At 41.0% G+C, this 23864-nt stretch overlaps 2 protein-coding genes across 2 annotated transcripts in view; one reads left to right on the forward strand and one right to left on the reverse strand.

Annotated features, from left to right (window-relative positions):
- Window positions 1-9232, reverse strand: part of scara5 (scavenger receptor class A, member 5 (putative)) — an 84461-nt gene extending 75229 nt beyond the window's left edge. The window contains exons 1-2 of the mRNA XM_044049750.1: window positions 8973-9232; window positions 1428-1549 (exon numbers count right to left, since the gene is read on the reverse strand). Of these exons, the coding sequence (XP_043905685.1) occupies window positions 1428-1539 (112 nt within the window). The 5' untranslated portion in view covers window positions 1540-1549; window positions 8973-9232. The remainder of the gene's footprint in view (window positions 1-1427; window positions 1550-8972) is intronic.
- Window positions 9233-10043: 811 nt separating this feature from the next.
- Window positions 10044-14957, forward strand: LOC122783738 (sterile alpha motif domain-containing protein 12-like). Its single transcript, XM_044048556.1, has 4 exons — window positions 10044-10150; window positions 13193-13340; window positions 13489-13629; window positions 14503-14957. The coding sequence occupies exons 2-4, from the start codon at window positions 13220-13222 to the stop codon at window positions 14517-14519; spliced, it is 279 nt and encodes a 92-aa protein (XP_043904491.1). The 5' UTR covers window positions 10044-10150; window positions 13193-13219; the 3' UTR covers window positions 14520-14957.
- The last annotated feature ends 8907 nt before the right edge of the window (window positions 14958-23864 follow it).

Here is a 23864-nt window from a genome sequence, read left to right on the forward strand (position 1 = left end):
TCGGCGAGTGCGCCATAGTCCATAAAAGTCAGGCAGTGTCTCTGGAATCGGCAGGTTGCAGTGACATTATGAGTTTGAGCGGAGGAAAGGGCTCGATATCACCCAACGTTAATGGTGTTATTGCTATAAACCCTTCCTGGATGAAGCCCATAATTTTACTCTATAACTCCAAGAGGGATTAACCCATCTTGTACATTGCCTCCTGTAGTGGTGTGAATCATTGTTGGATCTCAAACGCTGCCACTTTGTCTCTTCTGTACCCAAATAAAACCAATTGCCAGTTGGTGTGTGTGTGTGTGTGTGTGGGGTCTTGTCTAATTGAACGAGGTGTGAAATTGTGCAAAGCTGGATAAAAGCATTCTCTCTGACGTGTGAGGTCATCGTCTTTGTCATGGCTTTCCATTCAAATGTCCAAAACATAATCTCCAGTTATACGTTCACTAAGACTTTCCCACCAAATTCGCAGAGGCCTGGGTCGAAACCCGAGAACACCACGTGGTCAACTGTGGATTCATTCATCTGCACCTGTACACACACACACACACACACACACTCAAACACAGATGTTGATCCTGGACATTGGTTGCAGATGACCATAGCTTGCTTTGCTCGGAATGTGTGTTGTAAGTGTCCTTGACACTGTCTTGCTTATCAGTGTATATGATAAAGTATATTAAAAAGAGGGTTCCCGCGGGTGCTTGAATGTCTGTGAATTTGAAGAAATAAACATGGGGTCATTGAAAGTGCTTGAATTTTGTGCAAGAAAGAAGTAAGGTTGATATGTACCACCTACTGTTTCATGCCCTGCATTGCTTGATGTACGTAGACCACGCAGGACAAACGTCCAGTCGTGATTACTAAGAGTGTTGTGGACACTGTCCGCTGTCTCTCTCTGCAATTGACATGAGAAATTCCAAGACCTCCGTCTCGCCAAAGAAAATGACAAAGACTGACTTTGACCAAGATCCAAAAGGACAATCATTAAATCAATAAAAGTGGACACCATCATCTTATAAGTTGCCCTCTCATCTTAAGCTGTGTCAGCACATTCTGTGCTTGAATTTGAGGGGAATTGGTCCTGGAAAGTCCTTGAATTTGATGTCAAGCAAGGTGTGGGAACCTTTGATTAATCATAATATGTGAACAGCTCTGTCTAAATCATGAGAGTTCTCGTGTTAGCTTATGTGACTCGTTATTTATGCTTAATTTCACAAGAACACACATTATTTGATTAAAATCTTGAAACAAAAACACCCATTATTTGTTCATTTGTCTTTTTAACCAACCCACTGTGTGTTTAACGTGGTTAAAATACAGTATGTAATACGCAGTGGATCCAAAATTGCTTGGTTGGGTTTGTTCCTTTTGAAAATGTCTTAAATTGGGCCGTGTTTTCAGTGTCCTTCCGTCTCAAATGTCCTTCTTACCTTCATCACACAGGTTGAGTTTGGACAGGTTGTGTCCATCGTAGGCCTCTTCATACATGGAGCCGTTTTCTCTCTCCTCGTACGTGCTCAGATACATGGCCTTGTTCTCCATCTCCTCCTGACTGGACAGAAAACAAAACAATACAGCATTACATCATATTCCAGAACCTAAACCGAAGCCAAATCTTTAATATGCTAAATGTTACACAGGCAATTACAATTACAAACGGTGCACTTTAGGCACTGTTCTGTTGAGAATTTATAGCATTTAATGAAGGGTGTCAACAAAGCTGGAGAAGATTCATGGCTCACAACACTCAACACTGAAGTTGCCCAACAGAAAATTTGGAAATTGCTTTCGCAACCACGAGAAACAACATTTCTCATCAAAGAAAAAAGTCTAAAAGAAATCGTTGAGGACCAATTTGAGGACCAGGAGAACTTGATGTTTTGGAAGGTGAGGACATTTAAACCGGTTCCCAGAAGGCTCTTAAAGGATTTAATGTCAAAAAGAGGACTGTGTTTATGTTTGGGAAGAGGTCAAGTTAAAAATAAGGCTGTGGCTGTACAAGTTTAATCCGTAATGGTCCTCACAGATACAGAAACTCCACTGCATCCATTTCTTCATTGCTGCCATCTAGTGCTGAAGCTCAGGTTAACCAGTGGTGAGAGTCCTGTTAATGCTGCAAAACACACGCTCCCTCACAAAGATGGTGGTCCAAGCTAAACAAACATTAGGATTTCCTCCTTGTGTGAGGATTGTGCTCTTGTGGTTTCTTCTGCCAACAGACTTGGACAGCGTTTGTGTGTGTGTGTGTGTGTGTGTGTTTTGCCTCATTCCATCTGTCTATTTTCCTTTTCGGGGAAGATATTTTTAAGCTTGATGCGTAAATAATTGTGGAAAGGTGGGTCACAGGGGGCAAAAAGACCTTCTACACCAACTGGATTAACACTAGTGGAGCAATGAAGAGTGCATTTCCCATGGTTTCCCATGGCAGTAGATGAATGACAGAATGGCAGCTCCAGGTGGTGAGAGGTGGTAACCAAACAAAGACAGAGACACACTTCCAATTCCAAGCCCTGATCTCCAGATCACATTATCTTTATGTTTTCCCAAACCAGACATTAAAGCCCTCTGCTGTGTTCTGGATGGATGACGGACGATGGATGATGGATAGTTTAGAGCTCTCACAGAGAGGCTCCAAGGTCCTTAAACTAACTTGACCGGTTCCATTCAACACAAAGGAAAAAGTGTTCCTCCTCCAGATTTGCTTAAGGTGTTCTTTCCCGTCACTCAGCACGATACGGTAGTCGGGGCTACGCTGCATTCACAAACACATTCACACGTCACATAATAAAAGATACTATCATGATAATGTGTCATGTAAAGTTTGGACGTTCTGTTCGCTAATAACCACTTTATCCTGGTTTTTAAATGTTCTCTGTGTAACATTTACTTCTCAACTCAATTCAATTTATTTGATTAGCGCCAAATCACAACATACATCTCAAGGCACTGTACATAGTTTTATTAATCCCCTTAGGGAAAGTATTCCTCTGCATTTTGACCCGTCCTAGAATTAGGACGGGCCACTAAGTGGCGCCCGGGGAGCATTGGGGGTTGGGTACCTTGCTCAGGGGTACCCCAGCCCTTTTTGGCCGGGTGGGGATTTGAACTGGCGACCCTCTGGTTACAAGTCAAGTTCCTCCCTTTCAGCAAGGAAGAAATCTCTGACAGAACCAGACTCAAAGATGCACGGCAATGTGCCAAGACAGGTTGGGGAGAAAGGAAAAATTGGGGACAGAGGAGACGCGGGGAAGAGAAAGGGGGGAGATAAAGGACAAGAGGGAGGTGAGGTAGAGAGACCAGGAGCAGATGTATAACAGCTGTGTCAAGTTAGAAGTTTAGACAAGTACTACGATGTCATTTATACAGACAGCAGAGATTATTCAATTTACTCAATGTAAAATAATTCAATATACAATGTTTGTCTCAGTGTATAATCACTTTAAAATAAAAATGTATGCGAGGATTAGGCAAATTGGACACCGAACTGTCCAGGGTGTGTCCCGCCTATTGCCCTGTCATCTAGGATTAACACAGCTCCCCGGTGACCCTCATGTGGAGGATAAAGCGGTAGAAGATGGATGGATGGATGATGGGTATTTGTTGCCTAGAATCAACCTTTCATACACTCTTGAAAACAAAGATCTTGCTAAGCAAAGGCCGCCATCTTCTGCTGCCATGTTTCACAGCTGCTCAGACAAACCAGCCAGAAAGTGCATTTTCATTTTTTGAAGGGGATCAGTTGATGACACTAAGCAGATATCACAATTTCTTTACACACTGACCTCAGTCTTCTCAGTCTTAAATATGATGCGCGAGTGTCGACATGCACCACGTTGGGGGAACCGGTTAATCAACAAATCTGCTTCAATGTGGATCATGGATAATAGAATTATTGCCAAAAACTGCCAAGTATCTGAAAAGTAACTGAACTAACTCACAAGTATCAACATCACAACTGGCCTCAAAAAAATCCAGTAGCTGCTCCAGTGTAACTCTATCTTAACCAGCTGTGATTTATGCATCTCATAAACCATGTATAATTACACACGCGTGAAGAATGAAACGAGTGTGGACAGGTACAATTTATGGCCGGTTCCCAACATCTTTTCGTTTCAAAAATAGAGAGCGGGATCCATAAATCCAACGGCAAAATGTTTCCTGCAGCCCAGTGTCTCTAAAACCACAAATCATCATGAGCGGTGACTCCATTTTTAACACGTGGCCGACGGCGTCGTCCAGTAGGCGCAGCGATTGCCGAGTTGCTGCTCGAAAGCCTGCCGCTTCTTCTTCGCGTCTCCTTGCGGCAAGCCGCACAAACGTACACCGTGCTATTTACTCTGAGGCGAGCACATTTGCTCTTGTGGTTTGCTCAGGGTTTCCCACGCTACACGTGATGCGAACGGAGTGAGAATAAAAGCCAAGTGGGGGAAACGCAGAACAAACAGATACCAGTGTAGTGACCGAGACGTCTCCGCGGGGCGAAAATCAAACCCGCCGCACTCAGACGTCGGTGGGCGGCAGATCCGCGAGTGTTTGACAAAGTCGTTAAAAAGTGCTCAGTCTAGACTTGCTCTTTCAGAGGGGATGGAGGGGTGAGGTTGACATTCAGACTGAAGCTGGAGCAGGAATCATTAGTGCTGCTAGGAGATCCCACACTGGTGTTTGTGTGTGTGTGTGTCCACAGAGTGTATGCGGGTGCATTCATGAGGTGAGTTATCTTCTAATCCCACTGGGTTTGGAGGGACATAACAGTCCTTCATCACACCCTGAGCTAGTCTCAGCTCCTCCGTGCCAGCAGTGCATGTTGGGAAAGTGATGTCACCACGTTAGATGAAGTAGTGACCATCTGTTGGCGCTTTTCCATCACACGGTTCCAGCACTACTCGGCTCTAGTCGGTTTGGTATCAGGCTGTTTCCCATCACTGCATAGTACGTCATCAACGTGGAAAGCCGCCGTGAAGTCGTTTTAAGTGCTACACAAACACACAAACATGTGCTGATACTAAAGACTGACACAGTTACTGAACTGAAGTATCACGATGCTCCCGATCACGGGGTTTCTGCAGTGCTGTCACTGAGATTTTAGACATTTCCTTGCTAAATGTTGGTGATTAACGCATGTTTTGGCTCGACTCAACTCGTTTTACTTTTGATTTTCCATCTGCGTGTTTTTTTTTTTAGTACCTGCTCTGACGAGGCTCCAAGTCAACTGAGCTGATACTAAAATGTGATGTTGACAGACTGTCGGCGACTGATTGGTCAGAGAACAGTGGCAAACTGTAGATCAGTTAAAAAGACTTAAAAATCCAAAAGAAAAGGTCTAAAATGTCTGGTGTATGTAGCGACAGCCAACGATCGTGAGAAGCCAACGATTGTGAGACGATTCCACGACCCGTTCTTAAAACAAATCTTTTTAATGAACTGATTCTAATGATTCAGTTCCATGATTCAGATGGAAAAACCATGTGACTGACACCAAACTGAGTAGGGCCGAGTAGAACAGTGCAACTGAATTCTACGTAGTCTCTCTGACACACTTGGAAGGGAAGCAGCTAAATTTAACTAAATCATTTAGTTAAAGTCAAACAGTTAGTTTAGAATTGAACTGAAATCGCTAACTTTTACACACTGCACCTTTAAAATAAACTTGAAACTGGTACGAGCATGAAACTGCCAACATGCGTCCATCTGTCTTTTCAATTCGTCCGCATTTGCATGTGAATAAATACCAAAGAAGCCTTTAATGCACAATATCAGCTGTTAGTCATAGTGCTGGATTACCTCTGCTCTGCTCTCTCAGCACAGTTAAATGGGATTTTATTTTACTTTCCTCATCCCTCAAACAAAACGACTGCAGGCTTCTCTTTCGTCTCCGAGCTCCGTCCAACAACTACAAAGTGTTCAAGGGCCAACGTGACGAGAGGCCAAGAAGAATCAAAGCCGCCGTACTTCTTACCAACCGCTTAGCACTCGAGTGTTGTAAGATGTCCGTTTTAGTTTTCATATCTCAGTCCAGTGAGCAGTGAGTGTTAGTTAGGAATTCATTAAAATCACTTTTTAAATCTTAGTTATCTTACCCAGTTTATTCTTATCCCCGTGATACCGTGCATTAATTATGGACGCAATTCTCAGTGTGTCTGCATTTCCAAAAATAATATTTAATGTAAAGAATAAAATGAACAGTTTTACTGTTACTTAAACACTTAGATAGGCTTATCAGTGTTTACAGACACAATACTTTTTTACTTAAAGGCACAGACACAGAGTCAGGTGCTTCTCCATTATACAGTTCAAGCCCGACTTGGCTTGACTCAACTCAACGCTACTCGGTCAAGTTGTTTTCCATTACTATAGTTCCTCCTCAGTGTGGGCGGGGTCATCATAGCACGACTGCACAGAACACAAACACACAAAATAGTGACTTGTAAAGCAGTTGTTTTCGGTCTAACGCAGGGGTGTCAAACATACGGCCCGGGGGCCAGAACTGGCCCGCCAGAGGGTCCAAGCCGGCCCACAGGAGGAATTTATTGAAATTTCACACTACGATTACAATCTGAACGTAATGTCAAATGCGATATTTTTCACTTCCAGATATCTGTGACTAAATGTTTGTGCCCTTATAAATCCAGTATGATGTGTACATAGTAAATTTAGGCATGATATTGTTGAAATTCCACTTATATTTCTCAAGAAATGTCATGTTTTGTAAAAATGAAGTTCTTGTTGGTCATAGGTTATTATGCTGTTATTTTACTGGTCCGGCCCACTTGAGATCACATTGTGCTGTATGTGGCCCCTGAACAAAAATTAGTTTGACACCCCTGGTCTAACGGAATCATTAGAATCAGTTGATTTCAAAAGACTTGTTCACAGAATCGTTCAGTACTTCCTGCACAAACTCACAATATTTTTGCGATTCGAACTCAACGGTCGCCGGCTTTCAGCAGTGCCGTTGCTAAATACACCATACTCCTCCGTTAAATATTGAAGATGTTGGACGTTTCCTTTGCTAAATGTTTAAAGTCTTTTTAACTTCTAATCTACGGCATTGTTCGGACCTCACGCTCATGACTCTTCCAGTGACGACACTCTCTGACCAATCAGTGGCCAACGGTCTGTCGAAGCTCAAGTCGCTTGGAACCTCGTCAGAGCAGGTACTAAAAAAAGAACCCACCAGGTACTATCACTGATGGAAAAGCAAAAACAGAACGAGTCGAGCCGTGCTGGAACTGTATAATGGAAAAGCACCATGTCACCAAGTCAGGGTTCTAATTTCAACATCTACAAACTGCAGGATACTCACTCATAACAGTGCCACAGTTTACAGCCGCTTATTTTCGGGGGAAGAGTTCCACCTGTGATCATTTCATCAGCAGCTGCTCCAGGAATATTGGGAGTGTTGACTGTAAACGTGCGAGGTGTCAATCACTCTACTCATCTCTACGGAGGAAAATCGATTCACCAAACAAGCTCGTGATGTAAATTAGCCAACCTACAAAACCACGACGTGAAAAGCAGCTGGAATGAATCCAATATCCAGGCTTAGTTCCCCACTTCCATGTGCAAACACCGACATGTTTACCGTATCAATAATTAGCAATTAATCAGAGTGCTGTGTTTTAAGTTTGCTCTGCGTGTCCAAACATCCATCAGCGCTCCTTTAATGTGTGTGTGTGTACATATTAGATGACTGCAGTCACTGCCAAACTGCTGCTGGTCTCTCTCCACACGGGCAGGAAGTTCTGTCACAGTCAGGTTTAATTACGGCAGCGTTTCTTTCATTTCATCTGAGGCGAAACATCTGCATCACCGAGGGAAACGATTTAAATTTAGATTTAGCAACAAAGTCCAAAAACAGAGAAACAGAGACTGAGAATTAGACTCAGAATTGCTTCTTCTCATGACATATTATGAAATCTGCACGTATGATACAAACTTTATAGACTGTGTTGTGTAATGAAGTAATGACTCACAGAATAATGCACAAGAGGAGTTGGAGAGAGAGAGATATTTCACTTAGACTGTAGAGACGCTCAGGAAGAGAAAAGAAAGGAAACAATTATCTTGTCATATGCTGTCATGTCCACAAATTGGCCCCCAGTGGAGCGTCTCAGCATCAGGTCAGTGTGTATGTGTGTGTGTGTGTGTGTGTGTGTGTGTGTGTGTGGTCTCCGCTGCCTGTGCAGCAACTGGATATATGACATTTGAACCAAAACACTGATCAGAGCAGGTCTTTAAAGACATGTAAAAATCTACTACTCTACTTTTTTTTTTTAAGTAACCCCAGCTTAATGTCAGACACATGTAGTCTCCCGTTTATTGCGTCAATAATAATTAAGTACCATAAAAAGCCAAACTCTGGCACAGTCCTGTGTCTTATAATCCACCAATAAAAGCTCTCAAGTTGGATTTACAGGCTCTAAACTTGGATTAGCTGAAACACATGAACGCACCAACACACACACAGCAAACTCTGCATGTCATTGCTCAGACATCCGTGTGCAAAATAAAACCTTTTTTTTTTTTTTTACCTTTCTTTGCAAAACAAAGCAGCAATTTTCTGCACATGACCTCCCTTAAATTAAATCAAATGTGCAGTAAAGCACAATAATACAGAAAACACAGCTTGAAATCAGGTGTTCCGCTGTTGATATTTAACCCCAATGCAATAAAATGAAACAGAAAACCAGAAAATATCACAATGTTCATGACCACAACAGTAAAGGATGGTGCGTTCACAGGACTGCAGCTGATTTAATCTGATTAAATGCCACATATTATTGCATTAATCCCATAATTAAGTCGGTAAATAGTGAGTTTCTGTGGATTTTTGTGGCTCATCAGTTTGTGCAAGTGTGATTTGCAGCAGGTGACAGAGTTAATGGTTATTTTTTAAATAAAATTTAAGGTGCAGTCTCTTCACACACACTCAGCTCAGATAAAACAAAATTTAAAAAATAAAACTCCACTCTCACCTTATCAGCTGTCAAATTGGTAATAAAAAAATAATAAAACAAAACAAAAGAAAAAATCACAGCTCCACTTTTCTCATAATTCACGCGTAAAAAAACTCCTGATTCCTCTTCCTTCCCTCCGTCACAGCGTCATTTAAAACGGCACTGAATTCAATGACCCGCAATCATTGAAAACAAACTGAAATCAAACCTCACAGCCTGCAGGAGAAGACACAGAGAAGCGCTGCGGCTCTGCAGTGGAGAAACAAACTCAAACATGTGGAGTAATATACCCACGCAGCACGGTCACGTGACCATCACAAAAGCTGCAGCTGGAGATTCCGCTGCGCTGCCAGAACAAAACAGCTGCTCAACGAACCTGAAGGAGCTGCGCGCCCCCTGCTGCCCGCGCGCGCCCCCTGCTGGCCAAACCACACCGTTGTATATGTGTAATGAATATGATGAAGACAATTAACTGATAAACTGACAAATAAACACTTCATTATTCCATGCGAGGTTTTAATTAAGTGGAATTATCTTTGATTTACTCATTACCTGTTGATGGTGACTGATGATGCCTTCATGAACAGTCTGTACATTTCTAAATCAAGTCAAAAATTTCAATTCAATTGAGTAATGTCATTTAATATATTCGAAAAACTGGATTACGGTTTGGTCAAATGTGAGTAGATACCATTTTAAGTACCTAATTGACAACATTAAGTGAAATGTATGGCTTTTAATTTTTTTTTTTAAATATTATGCTTACATGATGTATAGATTGCTGTGAAATGGTAAATATAAGCTATATAATTACACTGGTGGCTAAATTTGGGGCAGGCCCATCACAATATTCCATCTCCTTAACTTTAAACAATAAACAATTAAATCACATAAAACGTTACAAGCAGTAGTAACTGTGCTGATGGTTCACCAAATATAAATAAAAATATAACTATCATACAAAATCAGGAATAACTCATGTTTTTCCCTCAATTGAAATTCCCGATAGCACCTGAAGGCATCATAAGGTGATGTGTCGCGGGACTGCGCGAAGAGGATATGACGGGAGCGCGCCTCCGGGGTGGGCGGAGCTGGGAAAAGCAGGAATGCACCTAATGTAAAACTCCACGGAGTGGACAGGTACAGACAAGGGGCGACGTTAATGTTTTATCACTGACAAACGGAGCGGAACTGAGGTAAATTCAACCACTGACTGAACACAAACTTTGTGTAAAGTGTTGTTAAAGTGTGATTTTTGTACTGACAGTGTGTTGTGTGCGTTTTTGACGTTATTACTGTACATCGTTGGGTTATTGTTCGACACTGCGCGGGCCCCTTTGGAGACGTTTAAAAAAAGCGGTAAACCAAATCCCATTCAAAATGTGGGATATTTTACTTAGGAGTCATTTAAAAGCACGTGTACATACATATTTTAATACAGAAATTACTTTTGAGTCACTGCTACAATTCGGCTGTGCTCTGTTAGCTAGAAAATAAGTTAAATTTACAGCCACTTTTTCCCAGCTTCTCCACTGTTCTCCACACATTTTCATGAGATTTTAGTCCCGTTTGATGAATTAAGTTTTAATTTTTGCAAAAAAAACAATACACACATTCAAGATGTAGTTCTTTATCTTATGATTTCAAAATGGCCTAAACCTTTTTCTACCATGAAAGGGAGTGTTCATCAAGACTTGCATCACAGCAAATACAGCATAGAATTATAAAAGACCAAGCCTAATATCTGTGACAAGGTGCTGCACTTCGTCAAGGTCCCACAAGGTGGCAGGATTACATCTTTGAACGATGCATGAGGGGATGACAGTCGAGTTGAGAGTTGATTCACATGAACAAGGTTTTAAATTCACACTTTTTCCTCTTTCAGACTATGTTTAATTGTATTTTTTTCGGTAAAGAAACAATACTTGTCAGTGTAGTATGTTCTATTTTGTAAGCTAAAACACTCAGAATTGGAATTTTGGGGATAGTGTGGTTTATTAAGACATCCCAGAACTTATGGGCTGTTTGGAAACACACACACACACTCGTCTTTAGTTTGTCAAGTCATGTGTTATGACAACACTACTCTGTTTACAGACCACATAACAGTGAAATTAACACAACAATTATCACACTTAAGCTGACAAATAATATAAACAAAGCTGTTAAATAACTGTTAAACATAAGTTAATACATTGCTGTAGGGAGTAGGGAGTGTCAAAATGTGTGTAACAAAAAAAAAGCTAGGTACCACGCAATCCATGAGTGGAATAAAAAGAAGAAAAAAAAAAGCCAATTTTCCACCCTGCTTGTTACTGCATATTACTTCTGTTTTACAAGCCCTGGTTCAGCGGGCAACAGGGCAGAGTGAACATAAATGAAATGGTTCCAAACAAATAAGACAAGGTGTATATACAGTGACTTTATTCCCCCTGTAGATATGGACCCACTGGGGGCTCAGTTAGGAAGCTGTATATTTTAAGGAAACGCTGTCCTCCAGCATAAAACCAACGTTCTAGACAATTTTATTCAACCTCAGCTGACCCTGACTTTGGAAAGTAGCTTTTTTTCTATTCTCTCTGCCTCTTTGCCCAGATGTAAAGGTCTCCAGTCTTTGGTGTGTCAGTTACCCCCGCAGGGACCTCGTTACGGCCCCGGCCAATCACGCCTCTCCCTTAATTAACACGGAAAATTACATTTCTATATTTATAACCCAATAAATAGACTGAAAAGGTCATATCAACAGTGTTCGCCCTATAGCGGTGCAACCCGTGAAGACACAAGTGGGAGGGAAGCCAAGTGCTCTGGAGGCTCAGAGGAAACTTTTCTGAAAAACAGCCGAACTTTTTCTTTTTTTTTTGACCTCTGAGTGTCGGTGTGGGAATCCGTCTTTCATGTTTAGCTGTAAGTCATCGCGAACAGAGGTTTCGTCCAATTAATCACTCGAAAATAGACTTATGGTGAGAAAACAGGTGATGCCACACGAGGAGGGAAATTAATCAACAGTGTTGAATACCAAGAGAATATAATTTGAGCTTTTGCTGCTTTCATAAACAATGTATAAAAATGGATGTAGTCTTCCAGTTTCCTTCCAAAAACAACCAGGATAGCCAACTGCTTGTTGGGGAAAAAAACCCTTTGAGAGGACGTCTATAGGAACATTTGTGCTTCCTACTGGAGTTATTATTATTTGTTATTATTAATGAAAGTGTCCAAAGTCTGGCCCACGGTCAGATTTTGCATGATTAATTTTAGTCATGCAGTCATCATGTTTTTGCGTGGTTTTGTGCTACAATTAGGGTATCTGCACAATTTTTTAGAACCAATTTAAATTACTTTTAAGACCTCAAAGAGGAGGAATTCCGACCATTACTGGGGAAAAAGAAGTGTCACGTACCGCGGTATGACGACTGGTAGCAAACGACTCGATTGGCAGAATGCTAGCCATGCGATTAAGGCCCTGATATACTTCTGCGCACATGCCACTGAAGTGTGCATTGCGGACCCTGGTATACTCGCGCCTCTGGGTCCTGTAGTATCTGACTTCACCGTCGGGTGGTGGTTCAAGTCTGGACACAGGGAATAGGACGCATTCCTACCAAAGAAGAAGAGAACGATGCTACAGCTCACTCGGATACGTCTGGATCGAGCGGCTCACAGCTGAAATGCTCGTCGAGCAGGGGAGTCCACACGCACCCAACACACTCTGTGCACGAGTTGATGACGCAATTTGCGCCCCATACTCCCGAGCGTGAAGTTTTTGCGACAAAGTTGACATCGTGCCTCATACACGTCGCTGCGTTGTTTCAGCCAGACGCAGTATTCGTCCTCTTCCCGCCACCTTTTTGTTAAATTTACATTTGCACATAGTTCACCTCCATTCCTCGTCTCCATTTCCTTTCTCCGCCGCGGCTCTCAAGCGTAAACTTCTTCTTCTACGTTTAAATGATGGTCATGGTCACAGCGACAAACAGCGCATGCGTACCAACCAACTTACAGGTAAAATAAAACGTTAAACATTAAACCAATATGTTACACCTCCTAAAATTCCAGACTTTTTAAGACTTTATAAGCTCAACAGTGCTGTTGCCTGCTTCTCTCTTCACATAAGACAAACCACTTCCTGTGTGCAGTGTGGGAAATGGTATCTAACCACTGCTAAACTGAAATACACTTTAAACAAGAGAATAAACAGCTGAAATCTAACATGTCACTGTTTTCTTCTGTTGTTTTCTCAGAGTGCTGCTGATGTGGTTGCAGAGGTGATGGACCAGTCAAAGCGAGTGTCCTTGTGGACGGTGGAGGAAGTGTTGGAGTGGGTGCAGGATCAGTATCCAGCCCAGATGAACAAACTCCACAAAGCCATCATTAAACACGACATATCAGGTACAAACTCAGGCATGAAAGTTTACCAAGAAGCAACCTGTGTCAGTGCTAAAAAATTCATGAACGTCTGTCTCATGGTTTCGAGTTCTCCTCCTGATTTAAACCCGACGCACGCCACGTTTTTTTCCCCCCCCGAATGAATCCGCAGGCCGCGCGTTGCTGAGATTAAAGGATCATCACCTGGAGCTTCTCGGGGTGGAAGCTGAGGAGCAGCAGCAGGAAATGTTGCAGGACCTTCTCCTCCTCAGAGTTCAGGAGGAAATCAATGAACTGAGCGACATCTGCTCGGGTGAGAATGCCAAATGACTTGGTCTCCGGGCTGTAGCTGAGACTCATACAGGAGTAGTGCTAAAGTTTGGCAACTGTGGAAGTAACTCTGCAGAGAGCAAGGAATCAAATGAGTGGTAGTTGTTTTTAGTGGTAGTGATGTGAAACAGCATTAATCTGGAATATACGCAGTAATTCACACACAACAAGTCATTGTTTTTAAATTGAAACTTCATTTGGAAGCCATTCATATTCATCTTTTTTTCGTCTGTATATATATATTTTATGTGTATGCATATATTTTTTTAATCGTTATTATTAATAAAAACAAATCAAAGCCATTTTAAACAATGCCATTACCAAATCACAAAGAATATCTGAATTATCGTTCTGTGTCAAGCACTGATATGGAGGCATTTAGTCACATACTATGATATCTATATTACAACACTAAATATTGATCAAAATATATGAAATTGGCAAAAGAACTGTGTAAGGAAGTTCATTTCACAACTCAACTTTAAGGCTGATTATTTGTGTTATGGCATATTTACAGGCAATTTCATCTTACACATAAATATCTTTTATAAACAACACAAAGGCATGGAAATACAGAAGCAGCTATAATGGTATATTTTCAGTGCCACTAAAAAGACAACCTTTTGTAAGGTCAGAGAAACAGTGTTCAGATTTATATAAAGATATATCTCATATATTGGGACATAGCCAGCCCTACTACACAGGCATATATAGTATTATATATTAACAGACCTAATAAATGTTGCCACTGTTTACTTTCAATGCTGCCAAAGTCCTGATTAATGCTCTAATTGTGTAGCGTTTGTATTAAACACAAGCAGCCAGCCACTAACCTACCGTTTTTCCTTCTCTCCAGACTGTTTCTCTCTGTAATAAATCTCCAGGAGAAGTGCCGCTGTCCCCCCCTTTTCTTAATTTCCCTTCCATCCATTCATCCGTGTGAAGTGAAGAGAGAAATGTGCGAGTGAAAGAAAACACAGAGAGAAAGAAGAATCAATGAGGAATGAAGAGACAGAAACCTATTTCCTGGATGAAATCCGACCTGGGCAGACGGATGAGATTAGTTTTTGTCTTTTGCGCACTGTCCATTAGTCCCTGTCTTTTTTTCCCCTTTTTCTCAATAATGGGTTTTTTATTCCAACAGAGTTTTATGATGCACAGAGTATTGACTTGTTTTTTTTTACCCAAGTAACAAGACTGACAAACCTCAATGGACAATATTTGTCCATTGTGTAATTGGATGACACGTTGGAGTTATCAAATCTAAACCAGACGCTTACAGGAAATTGTGGACATGATATGTGGCCTGATAATAAGTCAGTCAGTCAGTCATCATCTAACCGCTTTATCCTCCACCAGAGGGTCGCGGGGGGTGCTGTGCCAATCTCAGCTACATCAGGCGATAGGCGGGGTACACCCTGGACAGTTCGCCAGTCCATCGCAGGGCTACACACAACTAGAGACAAACAACCATTCACTCTCACACTCACTCCTATGGTCAATTTAGAGTGTCCAATTTACCTAATCCCCACATTGCATGTTTTTGGACTGTGGGAGGAAGCCGGAGAACCCGGAGAGAACCCACGCACACACGGGGAGAACATGCAAACTCCATGCAGAAAGGCCCTTGTTCCAACCGGGGCTCGAACCCGGGTCTTCTCGCTGCAAGGCGAGAGTGCTAACCACTACACCACCGTATGGCCCCCTGATAATAAGATTATGTAAAATATAATCTCACATATGCAGTTCATATATACACACTTCTATACTGATTCAAAATCAGTACACTGCAGTGTATCTGTTACTGGGCTGCATTATGTGATAGTCAGAGTGAATATTCTTTTTGAGTTAAATATTAATATGTGCTATAATTCATAATATACAGTTTTTTGACTTGTCCTAACACACCGACTATGATTACATTGACGACACTGTTGGGTTATTAACCAAAGTTAGGCAACATTTTAATTAGAATAACTCTCAAAAGTGCTCAGACCTCCACCAACGCTCAACTGGACCTGCATCAAAATTTAATGAGTTCTTTCTTGGCCCATACCCCATTGCTCCATTAGAGCCTCTTTCACACTAAAATAAACTGGAATAATCTGGGTGAAAAAGGGTGAACACACCTGTTTCACTCCTGTGATGAAACTGATCCTTTCGAATAATCTGATTGATGACATAAATATCAGTTTAATAGTAAGGTTTGCCATAAAAACATTTCCACTAAAGTCTATGCTAACAGCCACCATTTCCTGACCCAGTCTCTAGAACTAGCAAAAATGAAACAGAAGAAGAGGAAATAAGCATAAACACCAGAGTCTTGCATTCTCACTGACGTACAATCATTTAACCCGCCAGTGAATGTCAATTAAATACATTTCCACTGGTGAAAAACCAGTTAAAACCTGGGACTTACCTGCTCGTTTGGCTAGTTTTGAGTGTGGTGTAGGTTGGTGTGTGTGTAAACAGTACAGGTTGACCTGGTGAAAAGAACAGGGACAGGAAGGGGGTGTGGTCAGGTAAATGGCGGGAAAGTAAACTAAGATCAGGATGAGGAGCGGGGAGAGGAATTGAGTAACCAAAACAAAGCAGGACATTTTTACTGCGAAATCTGTTACACATACAATTACTTTTAATTGAAACAAACACCTTCTATCAGTAAATTTGATAAATTTATCACAACTTTATTTTATGCAGGTTATGTTAAACATAACTTAAGTAAAAACCTGGAAAAAAATTAATTATTTGGTGATTTAAATTATATTTTCTGAGTTCCTTAACCTAAATAGGGTCATACTCAGAAGACAGTATTCAGATTTTAGTCCCAATATGTAACTGTAAAGTTCTTGGAGAGCTCAAAACCATGTAAGATAAACAATTTCCTAACTGTTAAAGAAGTAAGAAAGAATCAAATACACCCATGTAATCAGATCCACTCCATAATTTAATGTGTTAATCCCTTACATTTGGTGTCCCAACGCTCCAAAGAATTAGCTTTGTATACGTTTTAATTGCAGTATATTGCATGTATGACTAATGTCAAACATGTAAACAGAAAAACTGGTGGAATATTCTAGTTGTAACTTATTCAAAACATCATAAACTGAACAATATCTCATTCAAAATCAGAACATTGTCGCCCATGTAAACAAAGTCAGGGATAACAGTGATTGCGGTGAATCCTGTTTCAACTTTTCCGCAGCTCATACTTGCAAAAGCCACTGCTTTATGAACGGCCATAATATAACCGGTCCTAAAACGTTCAGACACCTTCATTTCCTGCTTCCTTTATTTATGACGTTGTCCACCTTTTAGTGTGTATTATGGCATCAGTGATGCTGCGTTTGTGTTCCATAAAAAAAAGTGACTTTTGTCATGGCACTGCTACCGTATGGTCAGCTGAATTAAAAGTGCTGCTTTGGCAACACCGCCCCGCCTGCTGAGCCTTTTTTTATTAATTTTTATTTTTGGATCATCCGTCTCTTTGGCGGAGAAACTCCTCTCAGACTCCAGTTGTTCTGCCTTAGTGTGATCATCAGTCACTTGTTTGTCGTCTTCTTGCTTTTACAGCTGCAGCCTCCCGTGTCCACTAGTTCCTTAGCAACACTCAATGTGTCCGGCCAAGGAAGTGTCTGAGGTTGAGATCACGGACTCCTAAAAAAAAAAAACTAAAGGTCATAATAATAAAAACATGAGTGGGAACCAGACGGCAGACAACAAGTGTAGTGTTGATGAACTAAGAGTAATAAAAATGTAATCAAACTGCATCACATCCACGGCATCGGTCGTAAATCTGCCTGACTCTAAATCAACCACTGCAACATCACATCGTTTTTTTTTTTACTGCCTTATTGTAAGAGAAACTGAAGTTGATGGAAACATTCAAGGGAATTTAAAGGGAAAATATGTGACCTTTAGTGTTTTAAACACAGCACATTAACATGCACAGTTTAATGGAGCTAAGGCCGTAGTCAGACCAAACAGTTGGCCGCGAACATCTGCCTCTGCCTCCGTAGGTGGAGCTGTATCACTCTACAAGCTAGTCTTTTTTAAATCAGTTTCCTGTTGACCTTTAAGTTGCAGAAAAACAAACAGCGAACGACGAGATGGATTGTGCTCTTCGACAGTCCAAAATTGGGTCTTCATAGCTTTGGCGTTGTTTGTCCTTTTCTGGCAACAGTTTATACGTTGTATCCTTCTACTTCCAGACCAAAGATCGGGGAGGATATTTTTGGTACATGAGCAGAAATCCAAGTCCAACTCCAGTCCGACTAAGTGTATAAATGCAGGCGTATGAATTGCATTGTCTAGGTATGTTAGTCCGACTAAGGCTAGCTTGAATTTACTGGGACTAACGACAAAAATTGGACTTTTAACATGCATGTGAACGCAGGTAACTGTGTTTTCCTGACAATCTGAGCTGCTCTGAAAAATACAATGAAAGCAACAACCAGGAACAAGACTCTCTTTGTGTCCTGGTATGTTAGTCCGACTAAGACCAGCTTGATTGTAGTCGGACTAACATGTTTACATGACATTCAGAAAACCAAATTATCGTCTTAGTCCGACTAAGAGTACAAGATTTAACATGCATGTAAACGCACTGACATTTTCTTACATGCCAGATCTCTGTGATTGTCAGATCTCACAAAATACAGAAATACGAAGCTGCAGCTATCTATACCTCACACACACATACACATCTGCTTGCTTTTGTTATTTGACCTTGTGGTTGTGTGTCAGCGCTGTCCTGTTCAGTGTTTACCTTCCTCTCACCTAGTGTCAGCTGGGAATAGGTAATTGATGGATGGATCTAATATTTTCTGTCCTGAGACGTTTCTGCCAAGAAACAATCTAATACCAGTAGTTTTTCTTGTATGTGTGTGTGTGTTCTTGTGTGGGTATGTTTGTGAGGACGGGGTTAAGACCTGGTTGTTATGGTCAGGGTTAGATTTAAGTTTAGGTTAAAGGTTGGGTTTGGGCATTTTGTTGTGATGGTTAAGGTCAGGGTAACGGGCTAGGGAATTCAGTATGGCTATGAGTGACCTCAGTCAGAATACATGTTTACAGTTAAATACATGTTTCTAGAATACCAAACTTTTTTATCAAGTGACCTTTACTCTCATTTTCCTTCTTTCCAGGCTTGATTATGTTATTTATTATGTGTGTGTGTGAGAGACAGTGTGATTAATACCCCAGGAGATGGTGTGACATTTGATTTGGCGTGGCATGGCTGGTGGAAGCGCCTGCTCAGCACAAACGTAAATCCACCTCACTGGTAGAGTGAAGGCGACGATGAAAAACAGCAGTGACCCTGACTGACGGAGCCGGAATGGCGAGTCTGATGTTAAATACACAAATTCAATTATTTGGTTAATATAGATTAGGAAGAATAACCCGTAATAATAACAATAACAATAATTTGATAATAATGGGCTTGAACAATTATGTTGTATTGTTCTATTAATTTAAAATGGTAGAATTTATTATATCGCAAATATTGACTTTAAATCAGGTTGAATGCATAAATCTGACAAAGTATGCAAACATATTACACCCACATTAAGTTTTATACCTGACAATAAACTAGGGATGACTCAATATCACTTATTCGTCTTCCGATACCGATGTCACAACCGCGAGTATCTGCTGATCTTCTTCATCCTTAAAGAAGGAAATAACCAGCCCACAACATGACTCAGCTAAAGTGCACTTGCTGACATTTTTACACTCCCTGCATAATAAAGCAGGACTTTTTTTGAATAAAGTGGATTTTACTTCAAATATTTATATATTTTTAATATCAAATATTTTATTCAATATTTGATCCTGTGATTTTCACAGTAGGAAAATAGTTGATTGTTAAGCCTCATTTCCAGGATCGTTCAATAGCAACATTTTAGAATCAAAATGACTCCCCAGTGACTGTCCATGTTAGCGCTAATTTTCTATCATACTCTTTGTCTAGCTTGTCTTAGCTCATATTGCAGGTGGTCAGAAGTTGAGATATTTTCAATTATCTCAGCAGCAGCACGAGCATCTACCCATCACATCGGGCAAAGCATACTCAAAAATGGCGGACGAAACAGTGCACACCACATTAGCAACTTTTGCTACATAGTTAGCTATATGGCAGACACTGCTCCGCTATCGTGTCATGCCGGGATTCCACTGTTGCTCCGTCACAACCCACCGGCTACGTCCACAGCTCCGTTAGCATTAGCATCCGGATAGCTGGAGCCATGAGACAGGGATTTGAAAAACTACCTATGTACTGTAAAAACACAAAACAAACAGATGTTTTACCAACTGATCGACCGGAGAACGAGAAGAGAACAGTGGATTTGCGAGAGTGTTGTTGAGTTCAGTGAAATACGAAAGGGACGCTTCTGTGGAATCCCAGGGTTATAGCTACTTCCAGACACGTAATGTCATATTCAACGCCAAAAACACAGAAGGTGCCGAAGTCTAATTCTCTCTCACGTCACTTTATTGACATTTTGCTCAATTTTTTTCCCCCCAGGTTTAATGTATTCCTATTGTAATTGGAAATTTTATAATTATGACTTTATCTCCAATTTATAGATTCAGTAGATGTTTTGAGTTTGATGCAGTTTCTTATTCACATTAAATGAACTTTCTAAAATACATGTACTGACTTGGTGAGACTGAGTTAGTGTCAAACCATGACAGGGGTTGACTTGACTTATTTCACATGTCTAGACATTTGGATAAGAGACAAAAAAACAAGGAAATAAATAAAGAAACCCACATACAAGCACAGCCATGAAAAAATATGTGTTTTTCCACTCTTGATTCCAACGGGACGTAAAAACTGCAGCCGCGACGGCGTCCCGGCATCCTGTGCTTCACACAGGACAGATGAGAGTCTCCTCCTGCTCCTCCTTCACTCCCTCAGTGTCTCCCGGCCGCAGCAGCCGCTTTGTCCCTCTGCTGTGATTTATTCGGAGCTGCACCGCGCAGAGAAAGATCAATAGTTTCTGAAAGAGAAATGAATTAGTGTCAGGCCACTATGGGGAGGAATAAAAGGATGGAGGTTCACCGTGAGTTCACAGGCGATGTGAAAGTTGAGGAGGCCGTGTCAGGACTCAAAACTGCACTCACTGAACAATAAACACGGTCAGCTGTAATTATGAGAGCAGCAATATGTCACGCGACGCGTCCGCTACACCTTGAAAATTTGGCTGCCGGGCTGACTCTGACACGTCTGTTTCCTCCGCTGGTGATGACGGTGGATTATTGAGTGATTTATTTGCATTTGCGGTCTTGGCCCCCGAGTTTGTAAATGTCAGCAAACACAATGAGCGACTAATGTTCTTGTGGAGCGAGGCCAACGTGACTGGGCACAAAGCTACTGGCACGGCTAACTGCCAAACATGTCAGAAATGGAAATGGGAAAAATAAACTACCTCCAGGGTCCTTGAAGGTTTTGGAGAATTGCCCTAAATAGACATGGGTACTTGATGTACGTAGCCCAGGCCTACGCAGAACAAATGTCAAGTCGCAATAACTAGTGGTGTTGTGGGCACTGTCTACTGTCTCTCTCTGCTGTTGACGTGAGATTCCATGCAGAGTAAAGTTAAGCAAAAAAATATTAAAAATGTACGTGATGCCTGGGAAATGAAAATTCCAAGACCTCTGTCTCACCAAAGAAAACTACAAAGACTGACTTTGACCACGATCCCAGGCTCAATCACTTGTCCTGATGCTGTAAATCAATAAAAGTGGACGCCATCATGGACGAAGCGGCTCTTACTAGTTGCCCTCCACATCTGAAGCTGTCTCGGCACAGTTAATCCTTGAATTTGAGGGACTTGGTCCTGGAAAGTCCTTGAAAATTCATTGAATTTGGCGTCAAGCATAAGGTGTGGGAACCCTGTACCTCAGCTCCAGGATCACCCAGTGTGTTTGGTTGATTTACATAAATGAAAATACATTTCAAACACTTGTGGTGCTTTTGGCTGAAATGAGACTCATTAAATCACATTTCCTGGTTGTAAATGTGGTTCAGTTTAGGCACAAAAAAACCCCAATGCATATTTGTCATACTGTCAACATCCTCTTTATATAAGAGGTGTTGTTGTGGGGTTTAAACCATAAAATCTATAAAAACACATCATGTCACTGCATTAAATCACCCTGTGACGCTTTCACTACACTGTAAAACCCATTAAAACACACATTTCGTGGTTAGGGCTTGGAGAAGATTGCGGTTTTTGCCTATAGCGTCGTCATTCCCTCATGCTCTCTCATGTTTTGTCTTGAACTGATCATCACTCATGTTGATATGCACTACACTGCGAAAAAGAAGACGGTAAAAACGACCTTAATTGGCAACACCTTAGATTTGGATTGAATTCACAACTAATTACATAAAGAGAACTTCCTTACTTAGGTTTGAAGCATGTACTTTCTTAAGAAACGAACCCCATTGTATTTGTACAGATATGGAGAATGTGTGCATTTCAGGTTGTGGGGTAGATTTGTGGAGCAGGTTGGATGAGGAGTTGCTCTATAGCACACTTTAAATAATGTATAGAAGGACAGTTTGCCATAACCTAACTTCTCTCCTGTACAGAATGTAGAAATACACTCACTCGCCACTTTATTATGTACAAATGAAACCCACTACAACTGGTAGGAAAAGTGGGAGCTGGTGTGGTTTTCTACTTTAACATTTTATGCGTTGTGAGTTCTTCAAAACCTGATTATAACATGTGTTTTTAATGAGTTCTTTGTGCTTTTTTCTATCATCACAGTGACCTCTGGCATCAACAAAGCATTTGAACCCAGAGAACTGCTGGTTATTCTTTTTATTTGGGTCAATTATGAACTCTATGATGTTTGTGTGTGAAAATCCCAATAGATCAACAGTTTCTGAAAAATCAACAACCGTATCGTGTTTAAAGTCACTTAAAGCAACTTTCTTTTCTTTCTCATTCTGAAGCTCAGTTTGCCATGTGATCGACTGATTATATATTTATGTTAACAACCAGTTGAACACGTGTACCTAATAAAGTGGCTGTATAACGTCCAGCATTTCTGGAAGACTCGGCTGCAGAGATTCTCTCTGTTGGATGCACATGTCTGTACATTTTTACACACATTCATCTAAGACTACCAGAGCATGCAAGCAGTTTATGGGTGAAGCAGTCGCACGAGAGCCACCAAAACAACCTCATCACATTTTTCACATTTATTCAATTTTCTGTGAGTCCCCCAGAACCTCTGCTGCTGCTGCTTGTCTTCAGGTAACCATCTGTGGAGTGACAAAAGCCTGTCTGACAAATATCTGCTTTCAAACACATATTTATTTGCCTCCTTTGTCGAATCAAAATGCAGGACGTGTAGGAGGTGGAGTGTGTTCGGAGAATAAAGTTTTATCTCCTACAGCAGCCAAGCCCTCGTGTCGAGAGCTCGGGCAAAACATTGAGTTTCTGCCATCTCCATGAGTGATGCTTCAGAGAGTGAGTGGATCTGATTGTGGAGGAGGGAAGACACACAAACAAAAAAAACCTGTTTTTATATCTTTGTGAGGACACACCAAAGACCTTGCATTCCCTAGCCCCTTACCGTAACCTTAACCATCACAACTAAGTTACTTAACCTTAACCTTTAACCGAAACCCAATTCTAACCCTAACTCTAAAAACCAGAAACAGCTCTTTAAAGTTGTCTCGTCCCCACAATGTCAAAATGTCCTCAAAAGATAGATTATATGTTTTTTGGACCTCACCAAGATATACATACACATGTGTTTTGATATGTATATCATGATTTATATAGGGTTTTTAAATAGTAACACAATACCAATGTCATAGATCATTTCACATGGAGCGTCTTTTATTCCTGGCATTATTATTTTTATTTGAACTCTCTCTCTCTCTATATATATATATACATATATATTTATATATATAGAGAGAGAGGGAAATGAAAAGATGGTAAATAGTCTAGATTTAAGGAACAAAGAAATCCAGTTGCATTGACAGTTGTTGTTTTTTATTAGGATATAATTTACTAAAAAAATCATTCTTCTCGCTGTGAACCTGCTCTACATTTTCCACTAAATCTCCTTTAAGTAGTTTATAGATTGTATTGGGCTCCATGGCTCAAAATCCCACCTCGCTATATACGTGATTTAATATTTCCAGATCCATTCACACTGGATTTGTGCCAGCGAGAATCGCGGCAG

Source organism: Solea senegalensis, linkage group LG17, assembly GCF_019176455.1.
Source record: "Solea senegalensis isolate Sse05_10M linkage group LG17, IFAPA_SoseM_1, whole genome shotgun sequence".
NCBI classification, from domain to species: Eukaryota; Metazoa; Chordata; class Actinopteri; order Pleuronectiformes; family Soleidae; genus Solea; species Solea senegalensis.

What these genes read in the sequence shown, in the direction of transcription:
- LOC122783738 (XM_044048556.1), top strand. Translation starts at nt 13,220, where the DNA reads ATGGACCAGTCAAAGCGAGTGTCCTTGTGGACGGTGGAGGAAGTGTTG. An exon ending in CATTAAACACGACATATCAG is followed by an intron (nt 13,341 to 13,488) that starts GTACAAACTCAG and finishes ATGAATCCGCAG; the next exon opens with GCCGCGCGTTGCTGAGATTA.